This window comes from Agelaius tricolor, unplaced genomic scaffold (assembly GCF_023055355.1).
Source record: "Agelaius tricolor isolate 1412-34295 unplaced genomic scaffold, bAgeTri1.0.p SCAF_7, whole genome shotgun sequence".
In the NCBI taxonomy this organism is placed as follows: domain Eukaryota; kingdom Metazoa; phylum Chordata; class Aves; order Passeriformes; family Icteridae; genus Agelaius; species Agelaius tricolor.
Window position 1 is genome coordinate 27,907,020 of NW_027269267.1, and position 21,265 is coordinate 27,928,284.

Below are 21,265 nucleotides of genomic sequence, written 5' to 3' on the forward strand. Positions count from 1 at the left end.
AAACTCATGTGAAAGCTGCTAGAAGTTGACTGCAGGTATCAGGCTCTCTTTTATGACCCTTATATCCATTTATCATGTCTTCTTTTCATGGCTTATGATCCTCTCTCTGACCACGTATTTGTGTAATAAGCATGGTCTAAGAAAAATGGTTGGAAAGAAAACAAACACACCAAACCCTTGCTTAAATCAAACCAAGCATCTCTTCATCCACTGAGTTTGTAATCTTTGCACTAGGACAGTTACGCAGATAAAGAAAAATTATCACAGCCTATTAGGGAAGAGGTAATTATGGCCATTTGAAAGTTGAGTGCAATTAGAAACACATGCTGATTTATAAGGTAGTTAGTACTCCAACACACTAAGTGCAATCCTGCTAATAAGGCCATTAACAGCTTCTGCAACCCTCCTAATATTGTCAGATTGCTGGTGACAATCTAGTAACACGTTTGAAGTCATTTAAATGAGCTTTTAAATTTAAAAAAAGCCAAAACAACCCTAGAACAAACCATTTTCTCTTCTGTTCACCCAGAAGAATCCATTGCTATAGTTGCCTTCCAAAGTACAGGCTGTGGATACTATACCAGATCCATAAAATCTCTTCAATACAATGGTAGACAGTCCTTGTTTTCTACCTTGCACCTAAGTAGCATTTTCTCGGGTAAGAACAGGCATTCATGGAAAAAAAAGTCACTCTGTTGAGTAAAGGTGAATTTTATTGAAGTGATGGCCACATGAAAAGGCCACCAAAAACATATTTCCAAACAAAATACTTATCTATCCAGACTAGCAATTCTGAAATTACTACAACAAATATATTTTTATCTCTTCATACATTTGGTTTCTCAGCTTGTGAGTGGTGACTGCTATTTGCAAGACTTCTGAGATATTTTCACAGTACCAACAATAGTAGAACTAGCAGGTAGTTTAGGAGGTATTGGTGTGCTGAGTGAAGCTAAGGCATAAGCCAAATGAAGCATGTATGTTTAAGCTGGCTTCAAAGTCACTTAGTACAAAGTAAGGAGAATTTTTAGGCATTCCTCCACAATTTCATAATATATCATCTCTTATCGCAGCAAATAGATGGAGGGAGATAGACGAAGGAGGATTTAAATCTAGAAAATAATATAACCCTGTATTCTCACAGTTATACTTTGGGGAAGGAGAGTCATGAAAGAAAAAAGCAACCTTACTCTCCTGTGTATAATTTCTAACATGGTTCCCTTTGGCCATCCTGAACCCCAGATTCAACTGGCCACATCTATACAACAGCCTGACAAGTTCTGATCTTCCTGTCTTTCAGCTGGAGCACTTTTTGCTTGCACAGATGAGTCTCCCTTCTGGGTAAAGGGAAAATGGAAGATATATAACCCATTTCTAAGTCAGCATTAGATAGCTGAAAATTCAGCCACAGAGCAGGTTTGGGAATGCTGAATCACTCCCATTTTTGGTTTTTACTTAATATATAATCTGTATAGTGACAGCAGAATTACCATTATTATTATTATTATTATTATTTTTATTATTATGCTCTCCTAATGCTTGGGCTGAAGGAAGGCTGTTAAAAGATAAAAATCGGTCCTAAGCTCATAAACATTTTGGGCAAGGGTGATATTTTCTGTGAAACATTCTAATAAATGTGGCACTGTAAAGAAAACAAAAGTAACCAGAAAGCAAAGTCAGCACAGTGCTCTTCCAAAAAAGAGCACCACACTCTATCAAGAAGCAGCAGTACTAGTTAAAACTTTAAACTGTTTTTTGAAAGCAAATCACAGCTACAATGCTGTACATTAAAATGCAAATATATGACATATAAAAATTTCTCTATGCAAAATAATCCTGTTTCCAGTTCAAGTTCTTCTATGCCATTTACTCAGTTGTCTGTTAAACTTTATTTTCTTACAGTCAGTTTACTGCCATATAGGTAAGTTCTGGCAATCTTAGCAACAGAAAACAGTTAAGTAAGTTATTAAAATATTTTTATATTAATTAAGAGATCTATCTTTCATTGTAAAAAAAATATATTAATGCAAGTTGTTCACTCCATTCGTAAATACAGTACTCAAGTTTTACTAAAAACAGTGAGCATGCAACTCAGACTTGAAAGTAGTCAACAAGCAACTGGTATGTCATACAGCCAGCGATATATGTTACTTGCACACCTTTATTCACAGCTTACAATGTTCAATAATTTACAGTTCTGTAATATGTGCATTTTAAAAGGAACTTGTCACAGCTCTTAAGCAATAGTGGAGACTAAATCAGGTCAGCAGCAAACAGAGTGTGAACTAAGTGAGACAAAGCCATACCCTTCTACTCATGTGCTTCCATTGTTAAAGTCACAGCAGGAGGATGACTAGCACTTATTTTTATACGTGTTTCAAATCTCTCCTGTTGCTGTTTTGGCATTCTTCTGAGTGACATTACCCAAATCCAGCTGAATAAAGAGTTGGAATCCAGCATCCAAGATCTGGTCTAAATCATTCCAAAGGCAAATGCAAGAAAGCCTAAAAACAGCCTCCTATTTGCTACCTACAGACACCTAAAAGACTTGTCCATCACACTACTCTTGATCAGTTCTATGTTCTGAAAGTTCCCAGAGGATGTTTTCCCCAGTAGCACAAACCACAAAGGTTCCAGTTAAAATATATATTGGAAGGGAAGAAAATAGAAGTGCCTAAAAGAGTGGAAAGGAATTAAAATACCTAAATAAAGCCCGTTGGCTTTGTTGATTGTGTACTGAAATATATACAACAAGCAAAAAATTAAACCAAAAACAAACTTACTGAACAGTTTATTCTCAACATGTTGCCATTCAGCTGTTCATATGTTCAGATTAATCTCAGTCTGAAATAAGGCAATATTAAAGGAACAAGCATCATTTCCTCAGAGCTAAGATAGATAGGAAAGGAAGAGCCCTGTTTAGTATTTGTATGGGTACCAGGGAAAGACTCTCTGTAAAACAACACAGAGAATATGAAAATATGAGTGAAAAAGACAGAAAGACTGGTTTAAACATAAGCAGGATTCAAACATGTGTATGCTTTTTAAAACCTTACAAATAAATTAAGATGGTGAAAGGCATTATGGACTGTATAAGGGTGCAGACAACTGAAGGTAAAAAGAGGTGCTGTGTTGATAATAGAAGAAGAGATGGTAGAAATTTATTTTTCTTGGGAAAAACCTATAACATTCTGTTGAGTAACCTGGAAGAGAGACCATCTCATCTGTGCAAATATCTGCGCAAACAATGTACACACACAATGGAGAGAATAAGATCTTCAATCATTAGAACATTTAAAAAAATGCATCTATTGACAAAAGCTTCATTCTTTTCTCTCAGAAGTTAATGTTAGGAGTCTGACCTGTGGGCTCAGATCCCTTCTTTAGTGTCTTCACTAGGACTAAGTCAGTATGAGTAGTCTTGTCATCCAATTAGAGACATTGTGACAGTAATGGAACATTTTTTCCTGTTCTTTTCCATAAATTTCCAACCTCAGATTAAAAAGCCCTAGCTTAAGCCCTTTCTCACAAAGCTTCAGCTCACTTAGGACCTCTGACTCTTGGAGTACTATCCTAAGGCTTCCATAGATGCCATTAATCTCTACTATAGTACCATGCCCAGGTGTGACAAGCACTGTATTTCATACACATTTCTGCAGCCTCTACATTTTGTGAACTGTTGCCTTCATGTTCTGCAAAAGCAAAATAATTTAAGAAAGACAACAACTTTAAAGCAGAAAATGCCCTTTCTGTTTCTTAATTATCTTACATTTTGTAGCCTTCACAAGAGGGGAAATAATTTTAAATTTCTTAAATGTGCAGAGAGTAACACTGACCATATAGATTAGCTAGCTGACAGTGATATATGAAAGCAACTGTAAACACTTTTAAATGCTTAAAATCTAAACTCTAGTTATTCCAGTTAATATAAGGTCAAACTTTTAATCTGATATCAAAAGAACTATCACAGGTTGACAAATTCTGTTTCTAAACTATTTGCAATGAATTTGTCACTTCTCATAGTTCTTATTATCTGTTTTAACATTTACAAGAAAAATAGTTCACTGCTGCCAGAGCATAACATAGGACCATCTTTCAGAGCTACTGCAGGCTTCTTTCTTAGTGGAGCCTAAAAAGCTGAAAAAAACCACACAAAAATAAAACCCTGTAGTTCAATGATACAACACCAACAGATCTACAGTAGAGTTTCTCAGTTTTGCAGTTGTGGAATGTTTTTAAAGATTCAGTGTTTCCACTGTTTTATCGAAGTCCTGACCAGCTGTGGAGGTAGGAAGCCCACCCAGAAGGCCGTGAGGTACTCTCTTCTTCACCTGAAGGAGGAAGAAAAGCATACTTCATATTATGTTAGACATTTATTATATTAGACAGTGCATCCTTTGGTTACATATCCTTGCCCCCATTCCTTGCCTTTATCCTTTTTCAAATGCTGCCCTCAAGCTTGGTGAGAAAGGAATTCACTCTTGGGCTGACATAGACATGGATTGTACCACCAAATCCAATTGACTTTGGGTACTTAAGAGTGTCTGAAAAAGGTAATTTATCACCATTCTCCAGAAAAATCCAATCACTCTTCATCAGAGGGCCAGAACAACATCAACATGCTTTTAAGTTAACTTACATGTTATTTTTCCAAATGCAGTCTATCATGGAATGCAATACTTGAACACTTCCCTTTTTAATGTGATTTTGTTCACAAGTTTTAAGTTCTGATATGTACATGTATTGCTTACTATTTATATTAATTCTAAGATAAAGTATAGATCATTTGCTAATGAAGTACAAGAAGCTACAGTTAATGTCATTGAGAAGAGACAAACAATACCTTAAAGAGCATTTAAGAGAAAAAATGCTGATGAAAGTATTTGAAGCAGAAACAGAACACTACTGTACACAGAAATCCAGTGTTTATTTCTTGAAAATGCCTAACTCTATTTATGTCCTTCTCTAGTTCCTTTATTTCTTCAATGAAGAGCATATTTTAAGATATTTTTAAATGTATTATATTCAAACTAATATTAGATCTGCAGTACTGCCTTGAGAGGACCATTTTGGTTATCTGTTTAGAACATCTGCAAAGAAAAAAATTCAATTATATAAACCTCTACTTTGACAATTTTTTTTAACTCTACTTAAAACATGAACACATTAAAATTTTCAACTTACCATTGTCTTCCTAAAATGTGAATGTTTCAGAAGAAATTATATTTTATGTCAATTTTATGGTATTTGTTCTGTTTATTGAAAATTGAATAGTAACTTCCTGACAAAGAAAATGGTTTTATGACTTGTTCATTGGCATGATGATACTAAGTTTTTTTTTTTTTTCAAAGGTCTATACAACAGACAGCACAGAACTATCCCTTTCCCTTTTCACTTTTCCTCTTTTTTGTGACAATATTTTGAACACCACCTACCTTGTGCAATTGCAACCAACTTCCCCTTCTCTTCAGGGCTGAGCTGCAACATGGTGTCTATAACTGGGAGCAGCCGTTCCTTCTCACTTCCTGATTTCAGAAATATGAACTGCAATAGAACATTCTTCAAGTACTCTAGATTAGCCACAGACTTTTCTCTCTCTTGATTTCTTTCCAATCTTCTTATTTCATTCTTAAGAAGCTGCAGATGAGGAAAAAAAAAGTAATACTGCTTGCCTCACTTAATGAGTAATTGAACAAGGGTCTTTTGAAGAGCTGAAAAATGAATCGTGCAGCTTGCTTCGAAAAGAATAATGCATGTTTAGCAACATATTCAGGACAAAAATTCAGTGAAAATAAAATATATGATAATGTTGTAAGAAATAACTTATTGACTAAAAATATCCTTTTTGGGTATTTTATCCTTTTTGGATAAAATTTGTGCAGTATAGAGATACAATATCAGTGATAAAATGGTAATAACAGTGGAAGAGTTAAATAACTCAGAAATCTGATGATATTAATTTAAAAGCATATTACAAAAGAAACCTTAGTACATATAGAAATGTCTTCAGAAAGCTCACTCATACATTAGTTCGTGTGTCTTCTTTTAACTTAAGACAGCTAAAACAGGCTACAGGAACAGAAACCAGACAATGCTTTACTTGGGAATTTCTGCTTTTATCTAAGTGAAAATAGTACAGACCCTTTACTAAACATTAAACTTCCCAACTCAATAAGGTTTTTTGTAGAAGCTTTTACTACTACACTCCTCTCCCCCTTCCCCTCAGCCAACTAGAAACTGTGGTGGAAAAAACCCCAAAAAACTGAAGTATACTCTAGAAGCACTAATTAGACCTGTGGAATAAAAGCTCCTCCCCAATTAAGTTATACATCACTAAATTTTATAGACTGGGATTTTCTGAAAGATATTTGGTCTAAGAAACAGACCATGGAAATTAGAGCTGTCCTCACATCTCTTGTGTGTCTGCTTACCTTTATTTGTTCCATTAGGATTGCATTGGTTGCTTCTGATTCACGAAGTAATTCATTCAAGTGATCGGCACTCTTAGTTGTTGTGTTTAGTTTCTGAATCAGTTCATCCTTGCTGAGATCTGCTTGCCACTGAGATGGTTCTGCAATTAATTGGAAAAGAAAACTAAGAGAAGGAAAAAGCACTTGCATCTACTTCATACTAACTTAACATCAGAACTTGATTAATGTAGTTTCTTATGAACAGAATTCATGCAGAGTGCAGACTTAACAGGCATCAATGCTGCTGCTGCATGCTTATTTTCTGATCTATTTCTGTTTATATATTAGAGGAGGGCTGGCAAAATAGTGCTAGAGTACCTCAAGATACCTGGTTTTAACTTATTCCTTGTTTCCTACCCATAAATGGAGATTTTCAACATTTATCCATGAAGTGTTCAGTAGACATTTAAAACAGGATTATATGCTAGCATGTATTTTTCTGGTTTTTGGGGACTCCTAAAACATTCTTTTTCATGCTGGATTTCACTTGCCTAGGAAAAAAAAACTTATGAATAATGTACTGTTCTAACAAGCCTCATTAAGATAAACAGAAATTTTATCCCTTCACTAACATGGTTAAATCAGTACTTAACTGTCCCTAGTAGAGACTTATCCAGAATACAAAAATTTCTGTAACTATTCACTGACTTGCTCACCCAGTATTTTCCCTTTAAAAGCTCATCTTTAAATCACTAAAACCTGTAGAAATGTCCTACTATAAGTCCTTAATCAATGACAAAACTACAAAAGTTCAGGACAGTGTAAATGCAGTAGCACTTGACTAGACTTGTGTCTTTCCCCTAAAAGCATGAAAACACAATGTTCTAAAATACTTTGAGAGCACAAACTTCTGCAACCTCTGCAGGCAAGCACTTCTGACAGCCACGTCCTACCTACCTGGCTTTGCTTCTGGTGAGTTCAGCAGTTGCTCCAAGGACTGAACATAGGTGCTGGCTGAGGACACAGACTCTGTGTCTGTTGTTTCCATACCTTCTCCCTCTTCCCTAGCCACAGTGTGCACATCGAGCACAGGAAGGTCAGTGTTCCGCCGCTCTCTCAAGTTCTTCGTTGCCGGATTTGAAACAGCTGGACCTGAAAGATACTTACTGATGTTCACATCAGAATGAAAATTGGGAGGGCTATTTCCTAGGTGTGACTGTCAGGGATTGAGAGTGGTACATAAAATAGTCTTCAAAATGCCTGGGAAGGTGAAGTCAAAAGAAAAAGCCAACTATGCACATAACATTTATGATAGTAAAATACAGCCTTTCACCTCCGAATTGCCATTCCAATCAAAGTCTGGTTCTAAACCCAAACTTGACTGGCAATTTTTATTTCAGTGACTGTGAAACCTTCAAGCACATCTGCCTGAAGATGTGTTTTAGTTACTGTAATAGTAACAAATATCTTTAATGGAAAACAATTTGCTTTTGTTTCAACCAGTCCTGTGGGAAGTGTAAATTCTTCTGTTTTATTACTGTGTGCATGACCCTTCTACTTCAGTAATAACAGAGCAACTTCTTAAACTGCTACTGCTGCTTGGCAAAAGTCCAACTACATCCTGATTAGTGACTATACTGATACAAAAATAGCACTTGAGATTGAAGATAGTAAAATCTTAAATTGGAAGAAGGATCAAATAGCAAGTATAATAAAGAGCATGTATACAAATAAAATTCTTAAAACAGCTTCCAAAACACTTTTCTTTAGCTTTACACTTCATACTTGAGGCAGATGTCCAGCACGCTCCAAAACCTGAAACATGACAAGAACATCAAATATTTTCAAAGTAGTTTTCCTCCATCTGTCTGATACTGCAGAACAGGTATCAGTAGTGCAGATTCTAGAACAGAATAGTTCCAGTTGGAAGTGACCTACAACAAGTATCTAGTCCAACTGCCTGACCATGTCAAAAGTTTAAACATTATCAAGGACATTGTCAAAATGCCTCTGTTTCAGGCATCAATCAAATCAATCAATGGGAAGCCTGTTCCAGAGGATGACCACCCTCTCAGTAAGAAAATGCTTCCTAATGTCCAGTCTGACCCTCTCCATGGCAGCTCTGAACCAATCACACATGTCCTATCATTGAATACCAGGGAGAAGAGGTCAGCACTTCCCTCCTCACTTTCCCCACTCAGGAATCTGTAAGACAGCCATGAGGTTGGCCTCAGCCTGCTTTCCTCCAAACTAGACCAACCCAGAATCCTCAGCTGCTCCTCATAGGACAGTCCTTCCTGCCCTGCCACCACCTTTGTTACCCTCCTCTGGATGTATTCAAGGACCTTAGGATTCTGAAGCAACAGTAAATAATAACAAAGATGTATTCTTGACTTGGTATCTGTGGACTGATACAGCATGCTGCAGATTTCCTAGATAAAGTTGCTGGTGATTTTACAAAAGCAAACACTGTAAGCACATTTTAGTTTCAGACTGAGGTACACAAATTGGTAACTAACCCATGAAAACTTGGGATTCTGCCTGGAAGTTACCTCTAGTGCTTGGTTCACTCTTGAGTTGGAAGAGCTGAGCTTCTACTCTGGAGAGTTGCTGCTGAAGTGTCTCCACTGTCTTCCTGTGCTCTTCTTGCAGGTTCCTGACCTGATCTCTGAAGTTGTTCCGGAGAGCTTCATTCTGGGCTGTCAGCTGACTCAACGCCTGCGCGTGCTCTGTTTTGATGACCATGTTCTCAGACTGTATTGTGCAGAGTCTGAAAACAGTGCATGCACAAACAGTAAGACACAAGCAGTAAAACACTGTAAGTTTTACATCTCAAAATTTTTACAGTTTGAGGCAGTTTTCAATTTTCATGTGTATGATTATCTTAGAACGACTATGTGTGCAACTTTTCTTTCATTTAAAGTCCTCTTTTTACAGGGAAAATCTGAAACTGAAAAAGCTACACATTACTTATTATATGAATGCACTGTACTATATAAACTTGACTTCTATTTCAGAACAAAAATTCAGACATCTTTGCAAAATAATGAAAGGCTTAAGAGACACTGTGGTCTAAACATTCTTAAATTTTAAAACTGCATCATGACTGTTTATAGTATCATACAGGGCACATCACTTATACTCCACTTCCTTATAACATTTATTTACCAAGCACTTACTTGGGACTTCTAAAAACGCAGGTTTCTAACAAGGTAAGTTTATTTTTTTTAAACCTCAACTTTCAGTGCAGAGGAGTGTAGCTGTTAGCAAGAAAAATGTCAGTAACTTATCAGTTGTACTTGGTTTGGAGGTACTCCAGCACAAGCAAGTAAATATATTAAATAAATAATAATATGCAATACAGACATGATATATACTAATATAATAAATAAAGTCAAAAGCAATTAAACAAATGCATTTATGGGAAAACTAAGCCCAGGACTTACCCTTATAAGCATACAGACTTAAACAGAACCAGAGCAGTGTTTAGGTATTTAGGAAGCTATTGTGAAATGGGTTGTTTCCAGAAAAATGCAGAACATAATTTGGTTGACTACAGTGAATCACTATGTAGCTATCAGGAACAGATAAAACTGTACAAAGACAGTGACAAGTCAACACTTCCTAATATCAATCAGTAATTTCTAACTAATACCTTATGTGACAATCTCTGTACCCTAAATGGAGAAGAAAAGATAATGATAGACTCCTTTTATGGAGCTCAAGTGATCTTACAAGCAGTGATACAGATTAAACAGATTCCATTAATTTTGAAAGAAAAATTAGGCAAATTAAGTCTCTGGTGAGCATAAACTTAAAGTACAGTACTTTCTGTAAGAAAGGGGCTTGGGGGACAAGAACTGGGTATTTTGTCAGTGAACTTGTTTCCTTTCCATATAATTACCTTATGTTTTAAATAGGAAACATCCATAAAATTTAGTAGGGTGGTACAACAAAATGTGGTGCTGAGCATTAGACTTAAAAATAGCCAGTGTGCTTAAAAAAATGTTAATTTTTAGGTCTGATAGTTAAGAAGTAGAAGGTTTGCAGAAATCTCAAATTCCCCTATCAGCTACTATTTCATTGTCATTGTGGAAGCTTCTGATGGCTTGTGAAAAATAGCAAACAATCCTTTCAAAATTCCTTTAACTTTCTCACCAACATGCCTATTTTTTGTGAAGTACAGTTACAGGCTTCTACATGTTAAGATCTCAAAATTCAAACAAAATAAAATATCTCTATCTTTTCATCAGCAGACCATACTTTTCACGGAGTTCTGCTTCTTTTGCAACAGTCTCTTGCAGCATCTTATTGTGTCTTTCCAGCAGGGTGTCATGTTCAGACTGCAATGCCTGGAGTTCAGATGCATTCATCTGTGAATTATGCTGAGCATCTTGCAGCTTAACTTTAAGTTGATCTATCACCATTTCCAACTGTTCCCTACACATAAAAGAAAAAGGAATACACAACACACATTTAAAATAATTAAATTATTTCAGAACTTATATGATATCCACAACATTTTGGACAGCTCATCCAATTTGCACATTTATTAATAAATCAACACAGCACTAAGACCAAAATAATTTCAGAATGTGGCTACAGCAGAAACAATCAGATCTTGTTTCAACATAGATACAAATAAGTTTGTCATATCCCATCTGAACTGCTGTGAATGCAACTATTAGGGTAGGAAGCATGACTGATAGTACTTTCTGCTTCAAGGAGGGACAAGACAGAATGAAAATAATACATGGGAATCAAATGGGAGAAAAAAATTCTTCTTAAAAGTGGTAAGGCTTTTTTTCATTTGTTTAGTAAACGCACATCAGTTCAATAAGACCAAATACAGGGGACAAATGGTTGGAGTAGATTTTGAGCAAATTACTGAAAAGCAACATCAAGTCCATAACAGATAAACTCACTAGTCAGAAACAATTCAAAATCAGAAATATCAGGAAGAAAAAAATCTTAAGTTTTCTTAAGCATTCTTTTTTTACTGATTTCTGTGTTTATATATGCAGACACCTCCATTATCTCATCTCACCAATCCTTAGAGTTGATACTTGTAAATAATTTCTTTGGGAACCGTTTGTCATCTGTTTATTGCTTATCCAATTTGTTTCCAAGATGGTTCTCTCTCACAAAAAAAATTATCAATACCAGAACTTCTTTAAATTCTGCAAATAAGAGAGTCAAAGAAATGCAGCTCTTACAGTTTGGCTGCTTCAAAAGCAAGAATGTTTCAAAAACCCTTAACGAGCCCTAAATCCGAGTCCTCCAACAAGGCACCAGTCGCCCTCTGGTGGATGTTTAGCTGCAATTGCCGGCACCGACTGAGGGTCTGCGTCAGAAACGAACCCTGGCATTTCACACATACACACCCAGTCTGTCACCAAGGGCAGCCATCGATGACTAATAAAAATAACTTGCACAAACTGATTGACTTCTGCAGTGAGTTAGACATTTTCTGAAGTGAATATGAATTTACTTGGCTTATGACTGTACTTAAAGGATTTTCAGGGAACTTTTGGAAGTGTAATTCTTTCCTTCCAAGTCTTTCCTTGTATGATACAATATACAGGATTTCAAAAATATGCAATAACTGATGACTGAATTGGCATCCAGAGCTTTACTAACACTTAACCACTCACTCCTGAAAAAGTTCAAATTGAGCTCAGCTGAACTGAACCAATCTGCTCTTTTCCTCTTTGTTGCAAACGGCGCTTGGCAACTTCACATCAGAGAAAACGACATGTCAAGTCTACACAGAATGTGCAGGCTAATTTCTGCTCATGGGAGCAGAAATCATAAAAAACTTCCTAAGACCTTACTTCTCCTTCCAACTGTAATAATAGGTGATCTACACAAAAATAACAGTTAAAAAGACAAATCCAGCTATTAGAAACTAATATAGCACCACAACAGCAGGAACTGATAATATTTCTTCTGTTCAGCCAGGCAGCGCCACAGTCAGATTACAGATCAAGTACAAATATTAGTTTTACCTTTCTTGTTTGGCTCCTTCCGATTCTGTCCGAGCAGTAGATTTATTCTTTTGCTGTTTTAGAACATTATGAACACGGACTTTATAGCTCTCAAATTCAGATGTAACAGATGCTTGTTCAGCCTATCACACAGAAAATCACACAGAAAACAAAGCTGTAAGTTATACTATTGACTATTGCTCCCTTACTTCTCTATAATGAAATGCATCTTACACTGAAAAAAATTAAAACCACCAGCTGCACTTCCTTCTTCAAAACAGGTTATTAAAACAGTGACTATAACGATGTTTCTTTAGATTTTAACTGAGTATCATATAATGTGAAACTTGAGACCCAGATTTTCAACATACCAGTATTAAAGAAAAGGAAGAATACTTGAAAATTCAAAAACTGCATTCAACTGAGAGATTCGTAAGCCAGGGGATCTGTGAACAGCTTTAAATGAAAGCAAAGGTGACAGAAAATACAAGAGGTATAATTCTGTTTCTCTCCAATACTACAAGGGTGACAAAAATTCTAACGTGCCATAAAGTTATGCATAATTCTGAGGAGTTAAGTTAGTCTTGCAGTGATATTACACAGCACCAGATATAATATTCTATTTGACTGTAAAGGTGTTTGGTCTGTCTTTTCTTCTAAATTCAGCTGTTGCCTGAGTTCTGTGGACATACAGAAAGCTGCCTCACATCACAGTAGCTTCATCCTTGACTGTACACTATACAGCAAAGATTACTGCCACCCTTCCAGTACTCATGTTGCATACTCCTCTTAAAAAATACCAAAACAGCACTGACACAGGTTTTCTTTCTTGGATCTTAGGACAAGCTCATGGATTATTAGTCACTCCCGTTTACAGGTAACTAAAATGTCCTCATCTCTAAGAAGAGGATTTTGGAAACTTTCCCTTCAGCTGAACTGGTGACTGAAATTCTACAGAACTGACTCTGATTAGCCACTGGTCCAGATTTTCAGAGTCTGTACATTTTGTAGCCATTTTCTTTACATCAATCCTTTGCTTTTCTTCCTGTCAAACTGTGTGAATATTCCGAAGTCCTCAGGTACACAGTCTTAAATGTCAGCATGATTTCTGTTTTCTACTATCTGCTTTGGTGTCCACATTTCCTTTAGAGGGATTTTCCTTTGCTAATAGCCTTGTAATAATATCTATTTTCCATATGTAGGGCATCTAAATAGGAAAGCTAATCCTCCAAGAGGTTCTAGCCATGCCAATATGAAGATCTACAACCTTGCTGATTTCACAGCATCACAGAGCAACCACCATAGACAGGTATTGTAAACACCCAGGTATGAAGAATACATTTGTAAAACCATGATCCATGTGTACCAGCACAACAAAGGCAAACCTATAGCAACAATCACAAAGTTTGTCCATTTCAGTTCAGCTTTTTAAAATGTAGAAGTTCTTTTGAGAGGCTGCATTCAGCTGTTGCTTACCTGCAGGATGAACCTACCACCACACCTACCATACAACAGTGGCCATAGAGTAGTACAATAATCCCCATAAAGGTGGTTTGAACACAAGAGTCCTACTAGACTTTGAATCTGTTTGTCTCCAATGCAAACACTGCATTCCAGGACCATCAAACAGGGTTATATGAGCAAAAAAATCCCAGAAACAATAATAAACTTCAACAACAGTGTCAACTTTCCATGTAGTTCAGCTGCCAGTTAGGAAGCTGCTCATATTTCAGCATATTAAAAGGTGCTTGCAAATATATTTTGCACAGCTTTTTTTTTTTAAAGTGGCATCTGTGTTAATTGGTTTTATATAAAGCAAGATATATTCTTTTTTTTCATTTGTGCTCTTTTCTTTAAAGACTCTTCTTTTCCCTGAGTGTACACCTTCTGAGCATCTTAAATAAACCCCAGGTCCCCACTACCACAAGTTTTTCCCTACTGTAAATAGCAGTATGCAAGTCCAGATGTTCCACCCCAAGTGATACACATCAACCAGGACAGTCTGGCCTGTCCTTTATACCACCACTCAATACTGGGATAATATGCAATTCTTGGCAGACAAAAAGAGAAGAGTGAAAAATCTGCAGAATATTTTTGAAGAAGCAGAGTGCAGGTAACCTCCCTTCTTAAGCCTCTAAGATTACTTCTTCCACTGGAATACCTGGGCTGCTCTGCACTCTTCCTGCAGGGTTGCAATTTTTTGCTGGCAAGCACTCATCGTACGCTGGTGCTGCTCCGAAGATGTTCGCAGTTGCTCCTGAACTTTATGCTTTTCTGATGTCAGTACAGCCACTTGAATCTGAAAAAGTCAGTTGAAAATTTCACTATCATGAAAACTTTTCTTACTTCTCCAAGGCAACATGCCACTGAGAACCTAGGACTCTACTACAGTAATTCCTGCACTGGTGAATACAAAATTAAAATCCAATAAAAATAGAATAAAAAAATAGACATGGGTTACCACATAATAATTTTTAAGAAGTTATGCTGTTTAAAGAGAGAATTGAAGATACAACTACAATGCTGGGGTGGAAGCATTTAAGAAAGCCAACCTCTCTCCCTTGTCTGCTTCTTTCATTACATTCTAATCCATTTCTATTCTGTATACGGATAGACAACACTTAAGATTTTTGCTGACAATGTTGTGCTCTTCTGTTTTTAAACTGAGAAACTTCCATTTTTAAAGAAACGTTAAAAAATATATTCCAGTTACAAGCTTCAAACTCCAGAGTCCTCTCCTTTGGTGGAAAGGGAAAGAGGAAAAAGACAGGGTAAATCTACTTAATGAAAATCACAGGAAATAACTGGGGAAAGCAGCAAACAGACAAAACTCATTTATGAAAAAGAACCAGTAACCTAAAAGTAAAAACAGCACCTCTTTATTCTTCAGCCTATATTCCATGTGCCCATAGAAATCACACTCTCACTACTTAAATTAGAAAACTCATAATAACAAAAAGTGAAGTTTCTTGCCTTATAAGCTTCCACTTGCTGTTGGCTGGCTTCCAGTTCCCCTTTCAATGATGCCTGCAACATTAGGTGGTCATTTTCCTGCAAGATAAAATTACCCAGAGATTAAAAAAAAAACCCTCCAAACCTCAGTAACCTAAAAATTCAGCTACCAGCTGTTTTTAAAAATCTAGTTTAAAAATAGAATACAGCCATTAGCATATGGACTTACAGCTTGTTTTGAATCAGCCAGTTCTTTTTTGGTTTTCACCAGGAGTTGTTTTATCTTGGCATTTCTTTCCTCATCCTGTTGCATAGTTGTCTGAAGTGACTCTAAGACAGAGAAAAACAATTATATGCATAGGAAACTTCCCCTGTTATATTTCCTTAAAAATGCTGGAAAATATTTTTAAAAATTCCAACAGATTCCTTAAGAGCTGTGAACAAGTAACTCACACTAACTTTAGTGAACTTTTCCCAAGTTATCACAAAGACCTTAAAATAAGTGAAATGTTTTTACATTTGAGCATAGGAAGAAATGGAATTTTCACATGGTAATCAGTAAAGTTTTATAAGTGTGGTATATCTGAATGAAACCCTTGTCAGTCATCAATATTTAGAACTTACTCATAACTTTATCAGGTAATAAACACAGTATGACAGGCAGGTAAATTGGCTCATAAGTGCTGAACACTGGATTAAGTGATTGATAACCTAGTAAAGGTTCCTCTAAGAGAAAATTGCTTTCCTAATACAACTGTTTAGTATTCCCTGCAAAGCTTACCCTCACTTGCTGACTTGACAAGATGTTTCTGAATTGTATCTTTTACCACTGCTAGCTATACCATAGTGACTCTTCTGTTTATAGTTTACTCACTTATTTCTTCCTGTAGGGTCTCTTGTTTCTGTTTCTGAATCCCTGTTTCTTGCTCAAGATCTTCTATTCTGTTGTCTTTATCAGTAATCTTCTGATTAAGTTCTTTTACTAGCCTTTCATAATCAGCTATTTCCATATCCATCAGTGTACTCTTTTGAGCATCCTGCAAGGTACACAAAATGAAGTTAGAGCTTACAATTTGCCTTGCCTGCTAAGACTTTTGTAATTCTGTAAAAAACTATATTGCCCATCAGACAAAGATTTTGTCTCTACCCATATCCACAAACATCATCCATCCATTGGGTTTCCACACATCCTCAGTAAATAATCTGTTTTCAAACAAGAATCAAAAGCTTTGAAAAACCTGTGGCTAGTTTTATCAGTAGGTATTTTGTATGTATTAGTTTTTGTCACAGAATCACAGAATTTCTAGGTTGGAAGAGACCTTTAAGATCATCGAGTCCAACCCATGTTCTAACACCTCAGCTAGATCATGGCACCAAGTGCCACATCCAGTCTTTTTTTAAACACATCGAGGTATGGTGACTCCACCACCTCCCTGGGTAGATGATTCCAGTATTTGACCACTCTTTCTGTGAAAAACTTCCTCCTTAATTCCAGCCTGCACCTCCCTTGGTGCAGCTTGAGACTGTCTCCTCTTGTTCTGTCTGTTGTTGCCTGGAGAAAGAGACCGACCCCCAGCTCACCACAGTCACCCTTCAGGAAGCTGAAGAGAGTGATAAGGTCACCTCTGAGTCTCCTTTTCTCCAGGCTGAACAACCCCAGCTCCCTTCATCTTCAGTCCTTACAACCAAGGCAATTTCTTAACAGTGCACTATACACGTACTCCAGACATCTGAATTCTATTCTTATTTCTACTCATGAAAGGCCACATAACCCAAGCTAAACAAACAAACAAAAAACAAAACCAAAATCAATTCCAAAAGTACATTTCAGCTCTTCAAGCACACAGCCAGGGGCAAAAGCCCTCACATTCTCCCTTTTGCAAACCTCCAGCTTTAAAATCCTCAGAACAGAAAGGGAGGCATTCAACACAGACAGATGGGCCAAAATCTTTAGTAGTCCATGAAGCACCAACATGGATAGCAACTCTACCTTTCTGGCCAGCTCTAGTTCTTGCATAGTTTTCTGCAGATGTTTCTTTTCCTTCTGAAGTTGCATCTGAAGCTCCTCCATTTCTCGGAGAGTGCCACTATGTTCCTGAAATTTAAGTAGTTGTCAGTTATGCAGTCCAATTTCAAAATAGATGCCAACACCTTTCTATACTTAGACACATACACTCACACACACACACACACATACTTGTGTTGTACAAAGAGACAGCTGATTCCTTTCTTAGGAAATCATTGCGAACCAGAGAAAAACCAACGTTACTATGAAGTGGTTTTCATATTCTGTATAACTACCCCTAACCTGAACTGACAGCCTTGCAAAGTTCTTTCAATGAACAGACCAAGCTTTCAAAAAAGTCAAGTAACATGGAGGGAAAGTGCAGAACCTGGTCTATGCAAACAGAGTTTACAAAGGTTTAACAGAAATCACATCCATTGAAAGTAATGCTTCAGCTCATTTACCATCTCTATGAAGTACTACCTTTGTTTTCTGCTCTCTTAGAAGTTTTTCAGCCTCTAGCTCTTTGTCAGCCTTTGTTTTGGCTCTTTGTATCTCCAGTATCTGAGCTTCCAGCAGCTTAGCATTATTTTGCACTGTTTCAACACGAGCCAGGAGGTCTTCATTAGCCGAGCGTAACTGATCATGCTGAAATTAGCACAGTAGAATGGTAAAAACATAAGCTGAATTTATGTGCAATCTTAACAGATAAAATATTTTCTGTATTTAAAAAAAAATACCCAACACTGATTTCTATCCAAATCCCTTACAAACAACACTCCTACAAATGAGTCTTTTCCAGCTTAATTCCTTTAAACCACATTAATAAACAGGTGAAATTAAATCCATTAGCATATTTTGGTTATTTTGTTCCGTTAATTTGCCCAGCTTTCTATAAAATGGCAAGAATCAAAAGAAATCTGAAAAAAATACTCAAAAACTTATGCTTTCTGCATTATCACCTTCTCCTTGCAACAATACAGTATTTCAAATACACACTTCAAATACAGCTGCTGTATTTATAAACAAATGAACATACTATTAACTCCTAAAAAGGCCGAACTGAAAACTTTGACTGAACCACCAAGTTGTCCACCAGTACAAAGTAAGAATTCTACTGCATCAGGCATACTTTTGCAATGACTTTAACAGATTTAATTTTGACATTTTCAATGATGCATCCTATTCTTTATTTTGCCTATTAAGAATGAGGTATAAGTGAAAGATGTCAGCTACCTAAACATTGTTTTATTTACAAATTCTTTTATAACAAACTTGAAAAGCACAAAGTTTGCTTAATCAGCAGAATATATACTATTATTTCTTATTTCTTCCTATGCTATTTACTACTGGCTTGTGCTTATAAGGAAACTGTGGCCTAGGTGGATCTCCGGTGTATGGGGCCTGGGAGTTTAAATCCTAAATACCAAACCCATTGCAGTTAGCGTTGAAAAAATGTGTCTCACAGTCCCTTAATTACCATTTTAGACTCTTCTGAATGCCACTGTCCCTTAATTACCATTTTAGACTCTTCTGAATGCCACTGTAGTACTCTACAATGCATCTTGAAGTCTAATCCTTGTGAAAAATGTGAAATTCATAACAAATTTAGTATATTTAAACATTCTGTTGATTAAATAAAAAAATAAAAAAACCCCAAAGCCAAATTTTGTTGAAGAAATAGAAGAAAAAATGTCTCAGTTAAAGGTTACTGCACAGAGAAGTGTAGGTGTGCGGTCAGAGAAACAGTGCAAGTCTGATGCTTGCAGCAGACAGGTCCAAAATCAAGCCAGAGATGATCTGGTTTTTTCTGTGAGTTGACCTGGGATAAATTAAACTCTTCTATTGACAAAGTCAGACATTCTAGATATATTTATCTTTGTCATGGCCCAGGTAAGGTATCAGATGTTGAAAAGAAACAAACAAACCACTCTGAATCTCAAGTTACTATTTAAAACACATGTAGGTTATGAAACTAGAGTAACAATCACATGATTAGGACTTGCACCCAATAGGCAGAATTAATTTTTATGGTACTTATCAATAGATCAGACCCAGATACAGAACTGACCTGCTCAGATGACACCTGTAGCTGTCTTGTCAGGTCCTCTATCTGACGTTCAAGATTATTTGCTCTGCCTTTTTCAGAATCCAGCTGCTCTCCTTGTTTGTCATATTCCATCAAAAGATTCTTAACACATACAAACACAAAGGCATAATTTTTGACAAGATGTATTGCATAAGCACATTCTATACCTCTGAGGTGTGTTTACCTAGTATTTCATTATACAAGTTGTCTTACTGCAACATCAGAAATATCATTATGAAATTAAAGCTATCATTCCACTACAGGCTCTGGGAGAAACCCCTTTCAGTTCCTGACATTCTAGAATAATTCAGTTTGGAAGACAGCTGAGCAGGTGTCACCCTCCTGCTTAAAGTATGATCAGCAGTGAGATGAGACCAGGTAGCTCAGAGCTTTGTCCAATCATGTCTTTCCAAGGACCTGCCTCCAAGAATAGAGATGGCTATTCCACTAAGCAACCTATTCCAAAGCTTGACCATTCTCACAGCATGAAAATGTTTATTCATGTATCCAGTTGGAATCTCTCCTTTCAATTGAGGACTACTGTCTTATCTTGCACCACCATTAATAACCCGACTCTCTTCCCTTCATAATGTCTTTGTAGGTACTGGAAGACTCCTATCAGGTTCCTTCAAAGCTTTTTGCAGGCTGAGCAGCTTCTCATCACTTATCCCAGTCCCTTGACCAACCTGTCATCCCTCCAGTGAAATCACTTCAAGTTATCAATGTCTTTCTTGTATTTTGGGGGAAGAAGAAGGAACAAGAGTCGATGTAATACTCTCAATGATGTCACAGAATCATTTAGATGGCAGATGACCTTTAAGATCATTGAATCCAACTGTAAACCCAGCACTGCCAAATCCACCACTAACATATGTCCTGAAGTGCCGTGTTTACCTCATATACTTGTATATAATGTGCTTGCTGTGTTTACTTTTTGTACTTTAAATATCACCAGGGATGGTGATTCCATTGCTTCTCTGTTCTAATGCTCAAGCACCCTTCTTGTAAAGAAATTGTTCCTAATATCCAATCTAAACTTCCCCTGGTAGAACTTAAGGACATTTCCCTCTGTCCTATCTTGCTGCTTGAGAGAAAAGACTCATCCCCACCTGACTACACCCTCCTTTCAGGTATTTGAGAGTGATAAGCCTCCCCTGAGCTTGCTGTTCTCCAGACTACCTAACCTCAGTTCCCTCAGCTTCTCCTCCTAAGTCTTACAGGGAACAGCTTTCTCTTGAGGAAGCAATGCTGACTCGTCACCTGCTTCTGCTTCATGTGCCCAGAGATGTGCTCCAAGAAGACCTGCTCCCAGGAAATTACAAGTTTGTCTTCATCATTTAAGGGTTTTCAAACTGATCTTCAATTTTTTGAACTTTTCAGAATTCATAGAGATTTATGTTTTGCCTAGCAACACATTGCTTGGTATGCATGATGCTAGATTCAAAAGAGTTAAAAATAGCATTCCAGTAGAAAGGAAGTGTCTCATTTTCTTCTGACAACAGCTGCGTGGTTCCCTTAAGAGCACCTCGCACTTCTTGATTCTGGTATTCAACTGCACAATTTCTTTTGCAAAACATAATTATGCAAGTAAATAGCAATGTATATCCAGGCTAGGCTTCAAACCCAAAGTATTTTCTGACAGATTACTGTCCTTTGTGAATGCAGCACTATTCTTACCTTATAACTTTCAGCTCCTTGAATTACATCTTTCATTGAAGCAGACAATTGATCTTTTTCTGATCGAACCAACTCCAACTCTTCCTTCAGAGTCTGCACCTTATTAAAGAGAAGTGTGTGCCATTAAAACAAAGCCCTCCATGCA

General features: G+C 36.8%; 1 protein-coding gene across 1 annotated transcript in view; it reads right to left on the reverse strand.

The window, feature by feature from the left end:
• Positions 1-695: 695 nt before the first annotated feature.
• GCC2 (GRIP and coiled-coil domain containing 2) overlaps positions 696-21,265 on the reverse strand; it is a 31,647-nt gene continuing 11,077 nt past the window's right edge. Inside the window, exons 9-23 of the mRNA XM_071430735.1 lie at positions 21,121-21,219; positions 19,426-19,545; positions 17,838-18,002; positions 17,340-17,444; positions 16,224-16,386; positions 15,579-15,679; positions 15,379-15,448; positions 14,559-14,704; positions 12,419-12,540; positions 10,674-10,850; positions 8,963-9,180; positions 7,368-7,562; positions 6,432-6,571; positions 5,436-5,637; positions 696-4,331 (exon numbers count right to left, since the gene is read on the reverse strand). Coding sequence (XP_071286836.1) covers positions 4,261-4,331; positions 5,436-5,637; positions 6,432-6,571; positions 7,368-7,562; positions 8,963-9,180; positions 10,674-10,850; positions 12,419-12,540; positions 14,559-14,704; positions 15,379-15,448; positions 15,579-15,679; positions 16,224-16,386; positions 17,340-17,444; positions 17,838-18,002; positions 19,426-19,545; positions 21,121-21,219 — 2,094 coding nt within the window. The 3' untranslated portion in view covers positions 696-4,260. The remainder of the gene's footprint in view (positions 4,332-5,435; positions 5,638-6,431; positions 6,572-7,367; positions 7,563-8,962; positions 9,181-10,673; positions 10,851-12,418; positions 12,541-14,558; positions 14,705-15,378; positions 15,449-15,578; positions 15,680-16,223; positions 16,387-17,339; positions 17,445-17,837; positions 18,003-19,425; positions 19,546-21,120; positions 21,220-21,265) is intronic.